This window comes from Pagrus pagrus, assembly GCF_965226575.1.
Source record: "Pagrus pagrus genome assembly, chromosome: 18".
NCBI classification, from domain to species: domain Eukaryota; kingdom Metazoa; phylum Chordata; class Actinopteri; order Spariformes; family Sparidae; genus Pagrus; species Pagrus pagrus.
In genome coordinates this window covers 25,471,099-25,484,299 of record NC_140202.1, presented here as the reverse complement: position 1 = coordinate 25,484,299, position 13,201 = coordinate 25,471,099, and the positions used below count along the sequence as shown (strand labels likewise).

Here is a 13,201-nt window from a genome sequence, read left to right as displayed (position 1 = left end):
GGGCGCTAAAAAAGCGGAAGTTAGCCGGCTTGGTCGAAGGAAGTCCCCAGTCCTGCTCTTTGGGTCTCACAACGCGGAAGATGTGGGTTATTTACACCCAGGAAGTCAAGCTTTTTTTCGCTTCATGCACCACTGAGCAGCTTCCATAGGAATGAATGGAGCTCTGCTTCTGAAACTGTATCCAGATTTTAATTAAGTTACAGTGATCTGCAGCGTTAAAGACATGTTAGCCAATGGTGGAAAGCGGGGAGCCAATTCCCCCTTTTCCCACTTCCTACCTCCCTTGTTTCGGCCCCCTCGCTGGGACGGCACCCATCTTCGAACTCCGCTTTTATCTTGCACGATTGTGACACTATTGCAACAGAAAAAATTGTCCACAGTCATAAAAAACTCATAAACACCTCGCAAAATACTTCAGATCACTTCTCTGGTAGTTGATCTTTGAGCTCCTTCTCAGTGTTTTATTTTGTCCTGATAAACCAAAGACTTTTGTTTCAACTGCTTATCCCAAAGATACAAAGGTAGCACACACACACAAATGAACAAATCTCAACTTCACAAATGTATTCTGGCTCATTTTTTGCCTTGTGACCTTCATGAGAGCGCCGAGGAAGACGGAAGTCATTCCGTTCTTCTCCATGTCGAGCGAAAACATTATGCTGGGGCTGTCTTGGCAATTTTGTGGGAAGTCCACGTCATGGTTGAAATTGAATAATAATTTTGGATGGTAAGAGCTGTCGTAGCTACAAAAGTCTGCTTGTTGCACCAACATGGGATCAAATCAACTGTGTCACAAGTTCAGTGTTTGTGCTCAGAGTTCAAAAAATGGGCATCGATGTATCCACTACATGGTGTCGTCAAAAAAACTGATATTTGAGCTTATTCTGATGCAATGATGGGGCAGGTAGACTTCTAATACAGCTGTTAGATCAGCTCAGTTCAGTTCTCATGGTCTTCCTCTGTGTGTGTTTCCAGGCCCAACACCATCCTCCGATTACGGTTCAACCACTTTGCCACTGAATGCAGCTGGGACCACCTTTACGTGTACGACGGCGACTCCATCTACGCCCCTCTTCTCGCTGCTTTCAGGTACGTCTACTACAGGTTGTGAGTACAGGTCGCCTCTGTGTGGACTGGATTTCCTGAAGCCATGTCTGCCTCCTCTTTTTTTCTAATATTACAAAGTCCTTGTTTTCAGAGCAGGAAAGGCTCTGAGACATCATTTTGGGTCATATGATTTCCAACTTTACCAATCGAGACACAGACTAAAGACCGTTATACAGCACTAGATAAAACTCGATTTACAAACCAGTGAACCGGATCGGTTTTTATTTCAACAAGAAAAGACTTTGTGACGTTTGGTTGCAGCCTGACCTTCAACCACATGCCAGCTTACAAGTGAAATATGCATAACGGATAATAAAAATATGTTAAATTTGCCTTTTGTGGTGTTATTTCAGTGGCTTAATTGTTCCCGAGCGTTATGGGAACGAGACAGTCCCCGAGGTGGTGTCTCAGTCCGGCTACGCCCTGCTGCACTTCTTCAGTGATGCTGCCTACAACCTGACCGGCTTCAACATTTCCTACAGGTGAGAGAAGCACAGCATTAAGGGGGTTTTCTTTACAACTTTCCACACTTTCTCTTTTATAAGGAATGACCAAGTATATACGGAGGAAATATTCTGCTTTTGGTTCCATTTTGAAAAAGGAAAAGTGAAACAAGCCTCTGAAGTTTTGTCAAATCATCTTCCAAAAGGCTTAAAGTTAACTTAACATAAAACCTAAATGAAATGTGGTCACTTGTCTTTAACGATACGCTCCGGCCTTTCCTTTATTTTAGCTGGTACGGCAGCTTCTGCATATCGAGTTGCTCATAATCCTCCACAGCTGTGTGTGCAGCTGCCAGGCCTCAGGGTTTTTGCGTCTCTCAGGGTCCACGCATACATTCAGGATAGTGTCAGTCACTGGATAAAAGGATCTGCCAAATGACAAATACTTTGATGGAGAGCCCCGAGATTAGAGCCTCGGCACAAATCATTTCTGTTTTACTGGCTGTTGAGATTTATTTAGGTGAAGGGCCCACTTCACACCCTTTCCTTGGGACGAGATGACGCATACAAAGCTATCACTTTTCTGCATGATTCAGCCCGAGCGCCGGCACGGCTGGTCGACAGCGTTTAGAGGATTGTGTCAGGCCGCCGCTGACCGTTTGCTGCAGTGTGTTTCTGTTGCATCACTACAACATCATCTACCAAGCAGCCACACTGTGGTACGCTGTTGTAGACATCAACACTGTATGGAAGCAAAGAAAGGCCATAATGATTGGGATTGTTGTTATATTTTATTGAATCAGCAACTGAACTCCTCATTGAGAAATAAAACCACGACTTGAACTGAAGGGGCTTTATGTAACGGTATGTAGTAATTCAAACGTATTAATCACTTTCTAATCTGCCGTATGTGAGCAGATTGTAACGTGACGTGACAATGAGACCGTTCCAGTCTCTCTCAGTTGCCTCTACATGCCTCTGGATGTTTTGTTTAAGTTGTTTAATGCTGCTGGACTGTGGATGCCTTTGTGAAGGACGGGTCAGAACTTCAGCAACGGTCCAAAGGACGCGAGTTCATGCACGTTCTCCAGTACCTCGTCTCAGTGTCTCTTTCCACTTTCCTAGCAGAGAGCAACAGTAGTGACCGCTGACATAAATGAGCTTCCAGCACAACACAGATCGTCCACAGAAACCCTTTTTTTTCCAGGGTTTAGATGTTTTTATTGACTTTTCAATATTTGAAAACTGTATTCAGGCGCTTCAAATGTTAATTTCCAAGTAAAATCAGACTAGAAAAGATATAAAAATCTGAATGAATCGATTGGGCCGCATTCTGCCCGTCACATGATCCATCAAAAAGATGTAGAAATAAAAGAAGTAATCCCAGATTCCTTGAATTTTTCTGTCTAAGTTTGTAAATGTGTGTTTTGCGATATATATATCGAGACAACTGTTTTTCAAAATAAAAGCTTCAAAGATATGAAATGGATGATCAAAATCTGAATTATAACTGCCCCTCTTTGCTTCCAGACACTATCATTAGGCTATAAACAAGCGATGCACTCTAGTTTTCCATGTACCGTGCATTTAGTTGGCCCATTTTGGTTACAGCCCAGTAATGACACTCCACTGTAGGGTTACTGTGTGGTACTTAAACTCTATCCTACCATTTGTGGGTCCGGTGTGGAAAAAAACTGTATGTCGGTACCGTTGCTACGCCACACAAGTGTTTGATTCTTGTAAACACATGAAATATAAATCATTCTCAACAAGCCGCTGGGCTGAATCATAACACCGGTGCTGTTGCATACTGTAAAGCAGTGTGGCCAAAGTTTAATGTAAGCACCTTTGACATAATGAGATGATTTATTATTATTTATTATTATTTATGATGATGCGAATCCACATTCTTGGCCAAGCCTCTTCTGCATACACGCATGTTTATATTTTCTTCAGTTTCATTTGAGGTCATGATTTAACTTCTCTCTCCTGGTTTGGATCACGTTTTCCCTCCTGTATAATTTTCTTGTTTTTTTTTTTTTTGAACACAAGATTAATGACCACAGCTCCACCCGTCTGTTGTCCATTTCCTGAATGATGTCTTTTCCAGTTGGGACTTTTTTTTTTTTGCAGCAGAAAACAAGTTATTCCATCATATTATGCTCGGTCACAGATAACATATTCATTTCAATCTACCTGCACTAATACAAAATGTAATCTCAGTCCTCTTATATGCATCACACCCATGTATTAGAGCAAGGCGTGAAGCCCACAGATGGATCAAACCGAAAGGTATTTTGCCTAAAAAGCTGCCGCAAAAAGGGAAAGTATTCTTAAAACCCTGAGTGCAGCCCGTCTCTTACAAACATCTGTAAAGGACACAATGGACCGCTCACTCATTGGAACCGTCGCCATAGCGATGGGCTTGAAGTTGGGCTGAGAAACAGAGAGTTGGATGAAAGCGAGGTGCCCCCGGTCCCCCCCCGGTCTTTGGTGTGGGAGAGGTGAAGGAGCCGAAAAACATCAAACCATCGAGCAGCCGAAGGAAACATGAAAGGACGATGAGAGCCCTTTTGTGTCGCCTCAGTCGCTCCCAAACATGTTTATCTTCATCAACAGCTCCCTTCAGTCGCTTCATACGATGGGTAATAACGGTTTGGGAGCGAAAGTAAAACTTTTGACATTGACTTGTTTGCTCTTTATTATTAAAATCATTTTTATTCTTGCACACAGTTTGCAGTGCTTTCTGTTATAGAGGATGAATCTGGTGATATTCTGTATTTTTCCGGATGGTCAGCAGAAACCAACAATGAGCTGATCTACTGACAGGTGTTGTCTGTGTATCCACTGCCTGGTATATCTTATTCCTCTGTGCCATAGAGCTCCATTGTTTCTCCAAACACTATTAAAGTTACATTAGTGAGTCACACGGGGCTAAGTGACATGTTCCTTCATTACCTCAACACAAACACTGTTGTTTACTTTGACTCGGTCCTAAATACGATGTGCTGCTTCTGTGAAATGCTCACGAGAGGCCAGACAGATATTAATCAGGGCTGCAGCTAACTAATTATTTTCATCGTCGATTAAACGGTTGACTAATTCCTTGATTAACTGATTAGTTGTTTGGTCCATGAACTCTAAGGAAATGTCAAGATGACGTCCTCTAATGTCTTGTTTTGTCCACAACCCAAAGATGTTCAGTTTGGTGTCACAGAGGAGGAAAGAAACCAGAAAATATTCACATTTAAGCTGAAATCAGAGAATTTTTCACTTTAAAACAGACTCAGACTGATTAATTGATTATCAAGATAGTCGGCGCTAAACTAAGAAGTCGACAGCTAATTGATTAATCACTTATCACTTGTTGCAGCTGTGTATATATGTGTATATATATATATAGAAAATATATATATATATATATATTTGTATATATTTTAATCAAAGAGGAAGTTATGAGTCAAGGTTTCCATTTCTCACAGCGTTTCCCATGAGCTCTGTCTCTGTCGGGCTCGACTGGGTTTACCTCGTCCTGTCACATTCAAGCGATCAAGGGAACAGTTTTTTAAATTTACTCTGACATGTAAAAATGATTGAAAACAGAAGAGAGCAGGAAGTACACCTTGCAGAGTTTCTTAAAGAGACGCTTCACCTCTAGATTTATCCATCTAGATCTTTTGGTGTGGGTTGCAGTGTTTTGGAGATATCGCAGACGTTGTCATGAGCAGATTCATTTTCTTTCTACCTGGCTACACACGACAGTTGTATTATTGTGCAGGAATAAGCTTGCATTTATTCGTGGATGAGAAGCTAGCTAACTAAGCTAACTGTCCCTTTTTAAAACAACAAGGCTCAACTCTATCTTTAAAGTCAAACAGTACAGCTGCTGTGTCCCCATTCTGTGTTTACTGTATACAGCTGCTCGTCATGGTATTTTTTTGTATTGATCAAAAAAAAAATCAATGTACTTTTCCCTGGAAAGGAGCAAAACATGTGTCAATATGCATCAATCACAGTCTGACTTTGGAAAGCTGCTGTCAGTTAACTGTTACAAAGAGAAAGCAAGTCAGAGAGTTCCTGTTTGTACTGACACATGACACACTGTTGATACTGAGGAAGGAGTCACCATTTGAAGATCATCAGCTCTTTTTAACGATTTCTTCACAGATTTATAGTTTATCTACAACAGACATGAGATATCCTGTCACTAGAAAGAGTAGTTTGCTCTGATTCTGGCAGTATCACGTCGAGGTTTGACTCCGAGAAGAGGAGGTTTGATTGTTGGCACGAAACATGCTAACAGGAAGGCTAAATTTACAACCTAAAGGCCCTGTTGAGAGACCTGGAGAGCGTCAGCAGTGCAGTTTTACTGCAGATTGCCTGTGTTTACCATCTGCTCCTCTGTGCCTGTTGTGACTTTATGTCTGCCGGTTACCTCAGCCTGTAGCTCGATGCTGCTCCAGTGCAGTCCCCTCTGAGATGAGTGACAAGTGTCGAGGCAGGCGTCTGACCACTCGATGAGGGATGACTACGCCAATAACAACACCATATGCTGTCTGAAGGGGATATGTTGCATATTTTATCTTTAAGCCTGGAGACAGCTGAGTTGCTGCCGACACAAAAGCAGATGTAACGCAGTCGTTGAGAGGTGTTCCTGATGTTTTATTCAGAGTCTGTATCCTGAATCCTGGTTTCTCTCTCTCTCTGTTTCCTCCCCTGTCCTCCCTCACAGAGTGAATACGTGTCCCAACAACTGCTCGGGCCGCGGCGAGTGTCGTGTGAGGAACTCCACCGGTTCGGTGTACTGCGAGTGCGAGGACGCCTGGAAGGGGGAAGCCTGCGACGTTCCCGTCTGCCCGGCCGACTGTGGCGCCCCTGACAGAGGTGGCTGCCGGGGCAAGACGTGCGTCTGCAACACCGGATGGCAAGGTGGGCTGGCACTGCGGCAGCATCTCTCAGCTGCCAGTGACCTCATTGTCTCGCTGTCTTGAATAAACACAGTGTCATCAGGTTGGCTTCAGCAGGCCCATACATGCCAAACACTCCTCAGTGACTTAACTGAGCTGCTCTGTACAGAGTGAACAGCGGCTCCGGTCCCAGCAGGGGTGGGTAAAACATAAATCTACCTGCCAAGAACAGCCACAATTATTAACACAGGAAACGTATGGAAATATAGTGGGTTTATGGAGCAGGTACGATGCCTTCGGGAGTAGAGAAAATGAAGATTGGATGCAACATCTCTGCTACGGCCTTTGTGTCCGTCTGTCCTTTACTTTAAGTGGCAAACAACAACTTAAACCTCCTGGTGTTTCAAAGTGGTATTTAGTCATTTACACCCTTTTTTATGCTGTTTTTATGGTGTAAAAACAAATAAAAGGCCAGTTCATCCCACCTTCTTCACCATGGATACCACACTCTGACCCAGATATATTTTTTTTAATCTCTGTCCATTATATATACTGTTATGAATGTATCAGAGCGTCTCAGCGTTTTTCTTTGAGAGCACACGCAGGAATAAAGAAGAACAAACCTTCCCAGTAAAGATCCAGTGCAGCTGAGCACTAAGCAGCTCCAGTGGAGCAGTTGGAGGTTTAGTAAAGAGCGTTACCGACTTTATCCGTCCAGATTTTGCCTGTTTATCTGGTGATTCAACCCAGTGCCTCTTCAGCTTTAAGCCTCCACCGGCATTATTGAGGCTCCCGCTGCCCCCACAACATCCATCTGCTGTAACCTGATGGACTTGAAATGAACTTTTTGCTGCGTCGGCTTCCTCTTCTTCTTTTTTGGTTGACTCATGAATATTGAACCTTTTTTTATTTTTTATTTGGTGATGATCTGACACTTCTTTATCCTTTTTGAATCGGACCATCTGGGCGTTTTAGCCGCTCTATTAGTTCTTAAACGGCTCCACTGCGCCGGTCTGCACAAGCAGAGACAATGGCTTAATTTAACTGCAGTTATATCAGCAGCTCAGTGTGCTCACGATCTAATTACCAAAGCTAGGGGAGTTGAGAAACAGACTGGCATTTTCTTTAGCCTTTATTACCCTGTCATGGTGTGTTAGCTGAGGAATAGCACACTTAGTGTACTCTGTGCTGCCAGCTTCCAAATGAACTCATTTTCTGCACCAACCAGTGCAAAGGCAGAGACAGATGCCTGTTTAGTCAAGCCAGCCTTGCATTTAATCTCTGTTTCACAGATGCGTAGCCTCCAACAAATTACGTCTTTAAGGGAGGGCCGAGGCCGCGTTTGTTTTATTTATGGAAATGCCACCAAGGTACAAAGGTAATTTAGTTTGCTTAGCGATACTGGAGTCGGACTGGAGAATGTTAGCCACCAGGGATTCTGTTCAGCCTCTGAACAAAACAAAAAAGGAGAATGGGTAAAGCGACCTTGATTGTCGCTGTGAATCACAACACTTCCTTTCCTGTCACGTGACCGCTTCTACATTGTTTTGATAACGATCAATAAGGAAACTCCCCCAGACGTTAACATCCTGCCTCTGCTGTAGGATGGAGTGATAGCACTAATGAGTTGATAAATATTTGATTCGAGGCAGGTTTATTATCTGTCTCTCATCAGGTCGGATGGAGAGACTGTAGACGAACAGATCAACAACAAGCTGCACCGCATACCTGCGGCGTCCACCAACAGGACGGGCCGATCTTTCTATTTCTGACCTGGCAGCTGTTCGCTAAAATACTTCTCAGAATCTTTTCCCTTCATTCAGAAGCGATTCCGGTTTACGCTACGGTTATTGTTCATGTCCAGCAACAGGGGGAAGGCAGCTCCGGCCGGGGCCATCTGTCTTTAACATAGTCATTCCACTCATTTCTTTAAAGCCTTGGAGGGAAAATGAGCCGTGTTTAATCCAGTAGGATAGATATTCTGCCAGACATAGTTCAGTATTACAGTATATAAGAATAAAAAACTAAAATACAACAGAGTTATAATAAAAAGGAGTGTCAGCGGAGTAAATATTGACATCACTGTCATATAGAATACCAATAAATATATATACGTATATATAGATATTATTATTTTCAGTGTCATTCCTGCCGACAGCACCGTATTGATCATAAAGGCCAGAGATTGCTCAAAATGACAATGATGGTAAATGCAGTCGATTGAAGCAGTAAGCTCCTCAGTGTCTGCTTTATTGACTGAGAAAGCCGAGTTCCTCTGCAGCAACATCCGCTCTTCCTCGAACACCAGTGATGTAATTGGCGTTAAGGGAGATTCAGCCTCTGGGTAGCCAGAAGGCGTGATGCCGCTCATAAACAAAAACTTGTTCTCTTGTTTTGTAGGCTAGTTAAATTTCCAACTGTGAAAATTGCATCCCAAAATATGAGTGCAGAGCATGTGATGGATGAGCAGGGTTGTCATGATCCACCATTTCGATTATCAGATGAAACATCCTCTTGTGGTTATTGTGTGTGACCGAGGATCCAAGGCACTCTGATAATGTTATTAACTTAATAATGAATACCCCGATGAGGCGTATCCATTAAGTTAATGGTGGATTTTTAACATCAGACTGACTTCATACCAGGGACGTTCTTTGTAAGTGAGCTGGACAGTCAGTTTTTTGTTTTTTTTCCACTTTTTATTTGTACTTCGCCCTCGTCCATGAGGTTTTATTTAATTTTTTTCTACATCTAATTTACTCCATTTTCACTCCTGACCCGATGCAGCCCTCGCCTTATTTTTTTATCGAGTCTTGATTCATAAAGATCAGAAAATCATTGGTCTTATGCCCCGACAGCTGCTTTTTATACTGTCAGCTTTTTTTTTTTCAAAATAAAAAGGTTTGATATCAACAGCTACTTTTTTTTTTTTTTCAATGTACCACAAGGCCAAACGGTCATGGACATTTAGAGAATTGATTTCAAATCTAATCGCAGTATTTCATTCATCAGTTGGGAACAAACTGTTCAACACAAAAAGAAGAGCCACTATCATGAGTGTGTCGAGCAGCACACACACATGTTGGACCTGTAACAGTGTGAAAAAGATGGGAGAGTTACAGACCCTGCTTTTGATTTCGATAATTAGATTTTTCTGATGAATTAACCTCTTGCAGGACATCGATTATTGTACTCTGCTCACTGCAAGTGGTGGCAGCGGATGCAGCAATCACACACATTTTCTGCACGTTTCAATGAAAGTGTTGTTGTTGAAACTGAATACTCATTTCAATCAGTTTTCGATTTGAAATTCACATCATCGAGCGCCTTATCGCATGTGTCAAAAGAGGCCCTTGTACCGAGGCTGTGTCCGGCCCAGGGTTCGAATCTGACCTGTGGCCCTTTTGCTGAATGTCGTCCTCTCTCTCATCACATTTCCAGCCACTGTTCTATCGAATAAAGCAATGAAAAAGGCAAAAAAAAAGTAAGTAAATGAAATTAAAATCGTGACACGTGTATGGATGAGGATACATCTTCATGCACAGTGCATCCTGGTACATGAAGGAGCTGTCGACACGGCTCGGCAACAGAAGAAACTCTGCTTTCTGTGTCGACATAGCACCGAGGAACATATTGCTTTAATTGGATGGATTAACCATCAACGCTATTCTGGACATCCACATAAAATGCGGCACATTTTCCTTAGAAAAAGTTAAATCCCTCCAAACATCAAATAAAACTTCTGTACGGCATCGATTTTTCTTTACACAGCTTATCAAAGACAAACTCCACACCTGCGTAATCGCTGTGTTATCTGCAGGTATTAAATGCCTCTTCAACCTCTCTGTCACCTCTCTCCTTCATAATTCAGGAGATGAAATCAATAATGGATCCTGTTTTTTTTTTTCTTTTTCTTTTTCTACCTTCACAGTCAATTCATTTAAAGCAGATGGCCCCTCTCCTGCACTCTCTGTCTGGCTTCAGGGCATTAAAGTGAACTGGTTAAGCATGTGAAAGTTAAATCCTCTGTTGAAGCAAGAACTTTCTCACAAACTAGAACTTATTTTTATGCTGATTTATGTCGTTGGTATTTTTAATCTCTCTTTAGGCAACTCGTATTTAATGTTTACGATGTTAGATAATGAATTAACAGATCTCCCTGCATCATTTGACTCTGTGGTTTTCCCTCCCTCCTCAGGTCCAGACTGCTCCGTCTCCGTCCCTGCCAACTCCTCCTTCTGGAGCCGGGAGGACTACGCCGAGGCCGGACTGGCCAGGGCTTCCCACAAGGCCGTGGTGGAGCAGGGCACTATGTGGGTCATCGGAGGCTACGTCTTCAACGCCTCCGACTATCACATGGTCAAAGCGTAAGTACTCTCTCTCTCCCCTCCCTGTCAGCATCTCCACTCCGATTTTTTTCGGCATTTGGCAGCTGCTCTCATCCCTGAGAGCTGCGAGACATGAGTCGTGCTGTTGCTATGCGACTGTAGGGAATGTGCTTTTCAAAGGCAGTGTTGCAAAAATTTAAATATTTTTAACTTCAATGCCTTTTATACCGAGAGCTGAAGTAATACTTGGCTGTCAGTGCTGTCAGGAAGAAGCCCCACGACTTCCTGCCTCTGCGCAGACTGAAGGATGTAATTAAAACCATAAAATTACAGGATAGGCCGACGCTCCTCGCCCTGAACTCCACCCAGGAAGGTCACATTTATTCCCTCGGCTCGTATTTTGGTTTTATGGGTTTCAGCAGGCCCTTTTTTATCAGCTCAGGGTATCATACGAGACTATAAAGGAGCATTCTGCCAACTTCATACAATTTATTGTGTTTGTCACCTTGGCATAGATTCGACTATTGGCTAATTCTCGTCCTCAAAACCAGACAGCTGCCGAAGGCTAAGAAACCCAACGCTTTTTTAAGTTTGATAGCTAGCTAGTAGGTTTAGGGTTCATATGTATATTTGAAGTCATTAGACTTTGGAGCGTCGGGTTGAGAACATGTTGTACACTGACACCAATGTTGTTTTGGCATGGAGACAGTTGGCAGCTTGATGAGAAGATAAGCAGACAAACAACATTAAAGACAAAGTCCCACAAGTGCAGCTCAAAATGTCGAAAAGAGTTGAAGACATAGTTCAACAGTTTGCAATACATGCATTAGATAAGGGCTGCAAATAAAGTTAAGTAAAACCGCACTTTAATTGTCGAATAATCTGCAGATTATCATCTTGATCGATCGATTAGTGCCAGAAAATGGTGGAAAATGCCCAAGATGGCGTCCTTAAATGTCCTGTTTTGTGCACAACCCAAAAAATTTCAGTTTACAGTCATAGAGGAGCAAAGAAACCAGAAATTATTCACATTTAAGAAGCTGGAATCAGATAATTTTGACTCATTTCCCCCCTTAAGAAATTCTTAAAACGATCGTAACCAATAAATCAATGGATTCATCGTTTCAGCTCTACATGAGATGAGGAGACTGATAACGCTCTTATGTTTGTCTATTAACAGGGCTGGAGAGCACACAGTTAGCTTAGCTTAAGCATTAAGTTGACATTCTTATTTAAGAGACTATTTGGCTTTTAAATTTAATTAGATTATTTGGGCTTCTATGAACAGACGTGTGTTTACTGTACAGATAAGTGTCATCTGTATTCTAAGCTCCCCTACGTCTCACAGAAAACAGAAGAGGAACTTACGAGTCAAGGTTTCCACATCTTGTCACATTCATGTGATAAAGGAAGTCTTGAGTGAACAGTTTCTATAATTAATTTCTGACATGTGAAAATGATTGAACACAGAAGAGAGAAGCAAGTGAATAAAAGTCCAACTTGCAGAGTTTCTTACTCACCTGTAGAGCTATTAATCTATCTAGATTGGACTGTGAATAATCTTCAGCAACCAGGTCATGATTTCTGGAAAGAGACGCTATTTTTGAGGCTTCGATTATGTTCGAGAGAAGGCAGACATCTCCAAAACTCTGCAACTCACACCAAAACAATACTGATGGATAAATAGCACTGTAGAGCTGAGAGGAAGAACATGTATTTTTGATTTTCATGATCATCACTCCTCTCTGTTCATCTTCCTGCAGGTATAGCCTCAGCAGCAAGAGCTGGCTGAGCCTCGACCCCTCTGTCAACACAGTCACGCCACGATACGGCCACTCGCTGGCTATGTACGAGGTACGTGGAGATCTACTGTGAACCAGGATGTACATTAACACAACACAGTGTCTTGCATCTGTAGTTTCGGCGAGATATAAATCCAGTGAGATGAAACAAAGATAAAAAAAAAGGAAGTGGAAAGAAGCGATGACAGCTAAATTAAATGGAGGAACCAGCAGAAATATTATAAACTCACCCTTTTTATTTTTGCTTTCAGTAGAGTCTGTTTGTTGTCTGGAACTAATATATAAATCTCTGGGTTTTTGATATGCCGCAGTGAAGTGGTGAAGCCGTTTCTCCTCAGCCCTGAAAGACTGTTAGGAGCCGCTGATGGAATAATAAATGAGAGTGAGGAGGATTCAGAGGGAAGACGCAGTCTGTCTGCTCTGTGGTTTGAGAGAGAAACCGAGTTTGTGCATTACAAACACTCTGCAGCTCAAATTGCATCACGGGCGTGCGAATGTGTCTTGGAAGTCAATGCGGGCTCGCAAGACAAATCTGAAATCAAATCAGCGTTGATACGCAACAGAAAGAACTGATGTAAGTCTCGCAAAGCAGATAATGTGCCGGTTCAGGCTCT

The 13,201-nt window shown here is 42.5% G+C and overlaps 1 protein-coding gene across 2 annotated transcripts in view; it reads left to right on the top strand.

Annotated features, from left to right (window-relative positions):
- The window catches only part of atrn (attractin), a 138,617-nt gene that overhangs the window by 15,432 nt on the left and 109,984 nt on the right, over positions 1-13,201 (top strand). For both annotated transcript variants that reach the window (XM_084381620.1, XM_084381619.1), the window contains exons 3-7: positions 976-1,089; positions 1,461-1,589; positions 6,283-6,479; positions 10,656-10,824; positions 12,549-12,639. In XM_084381620.1, the coding sequence (XP_084237746.1) occupies positions 976-1,089; positions 1,461-1,589; positions 6,283-6,479; positions 10,656-10,824; positions 12,549-12,639 (700 nt within the window). The remainder of the gene's footprint in view (positions 1-975; positions 1,090-1,460; positions 1,590-6,282; positions 6,480-10,655; positions 10,825-12,548; positions 12,640-13,201) is intronic.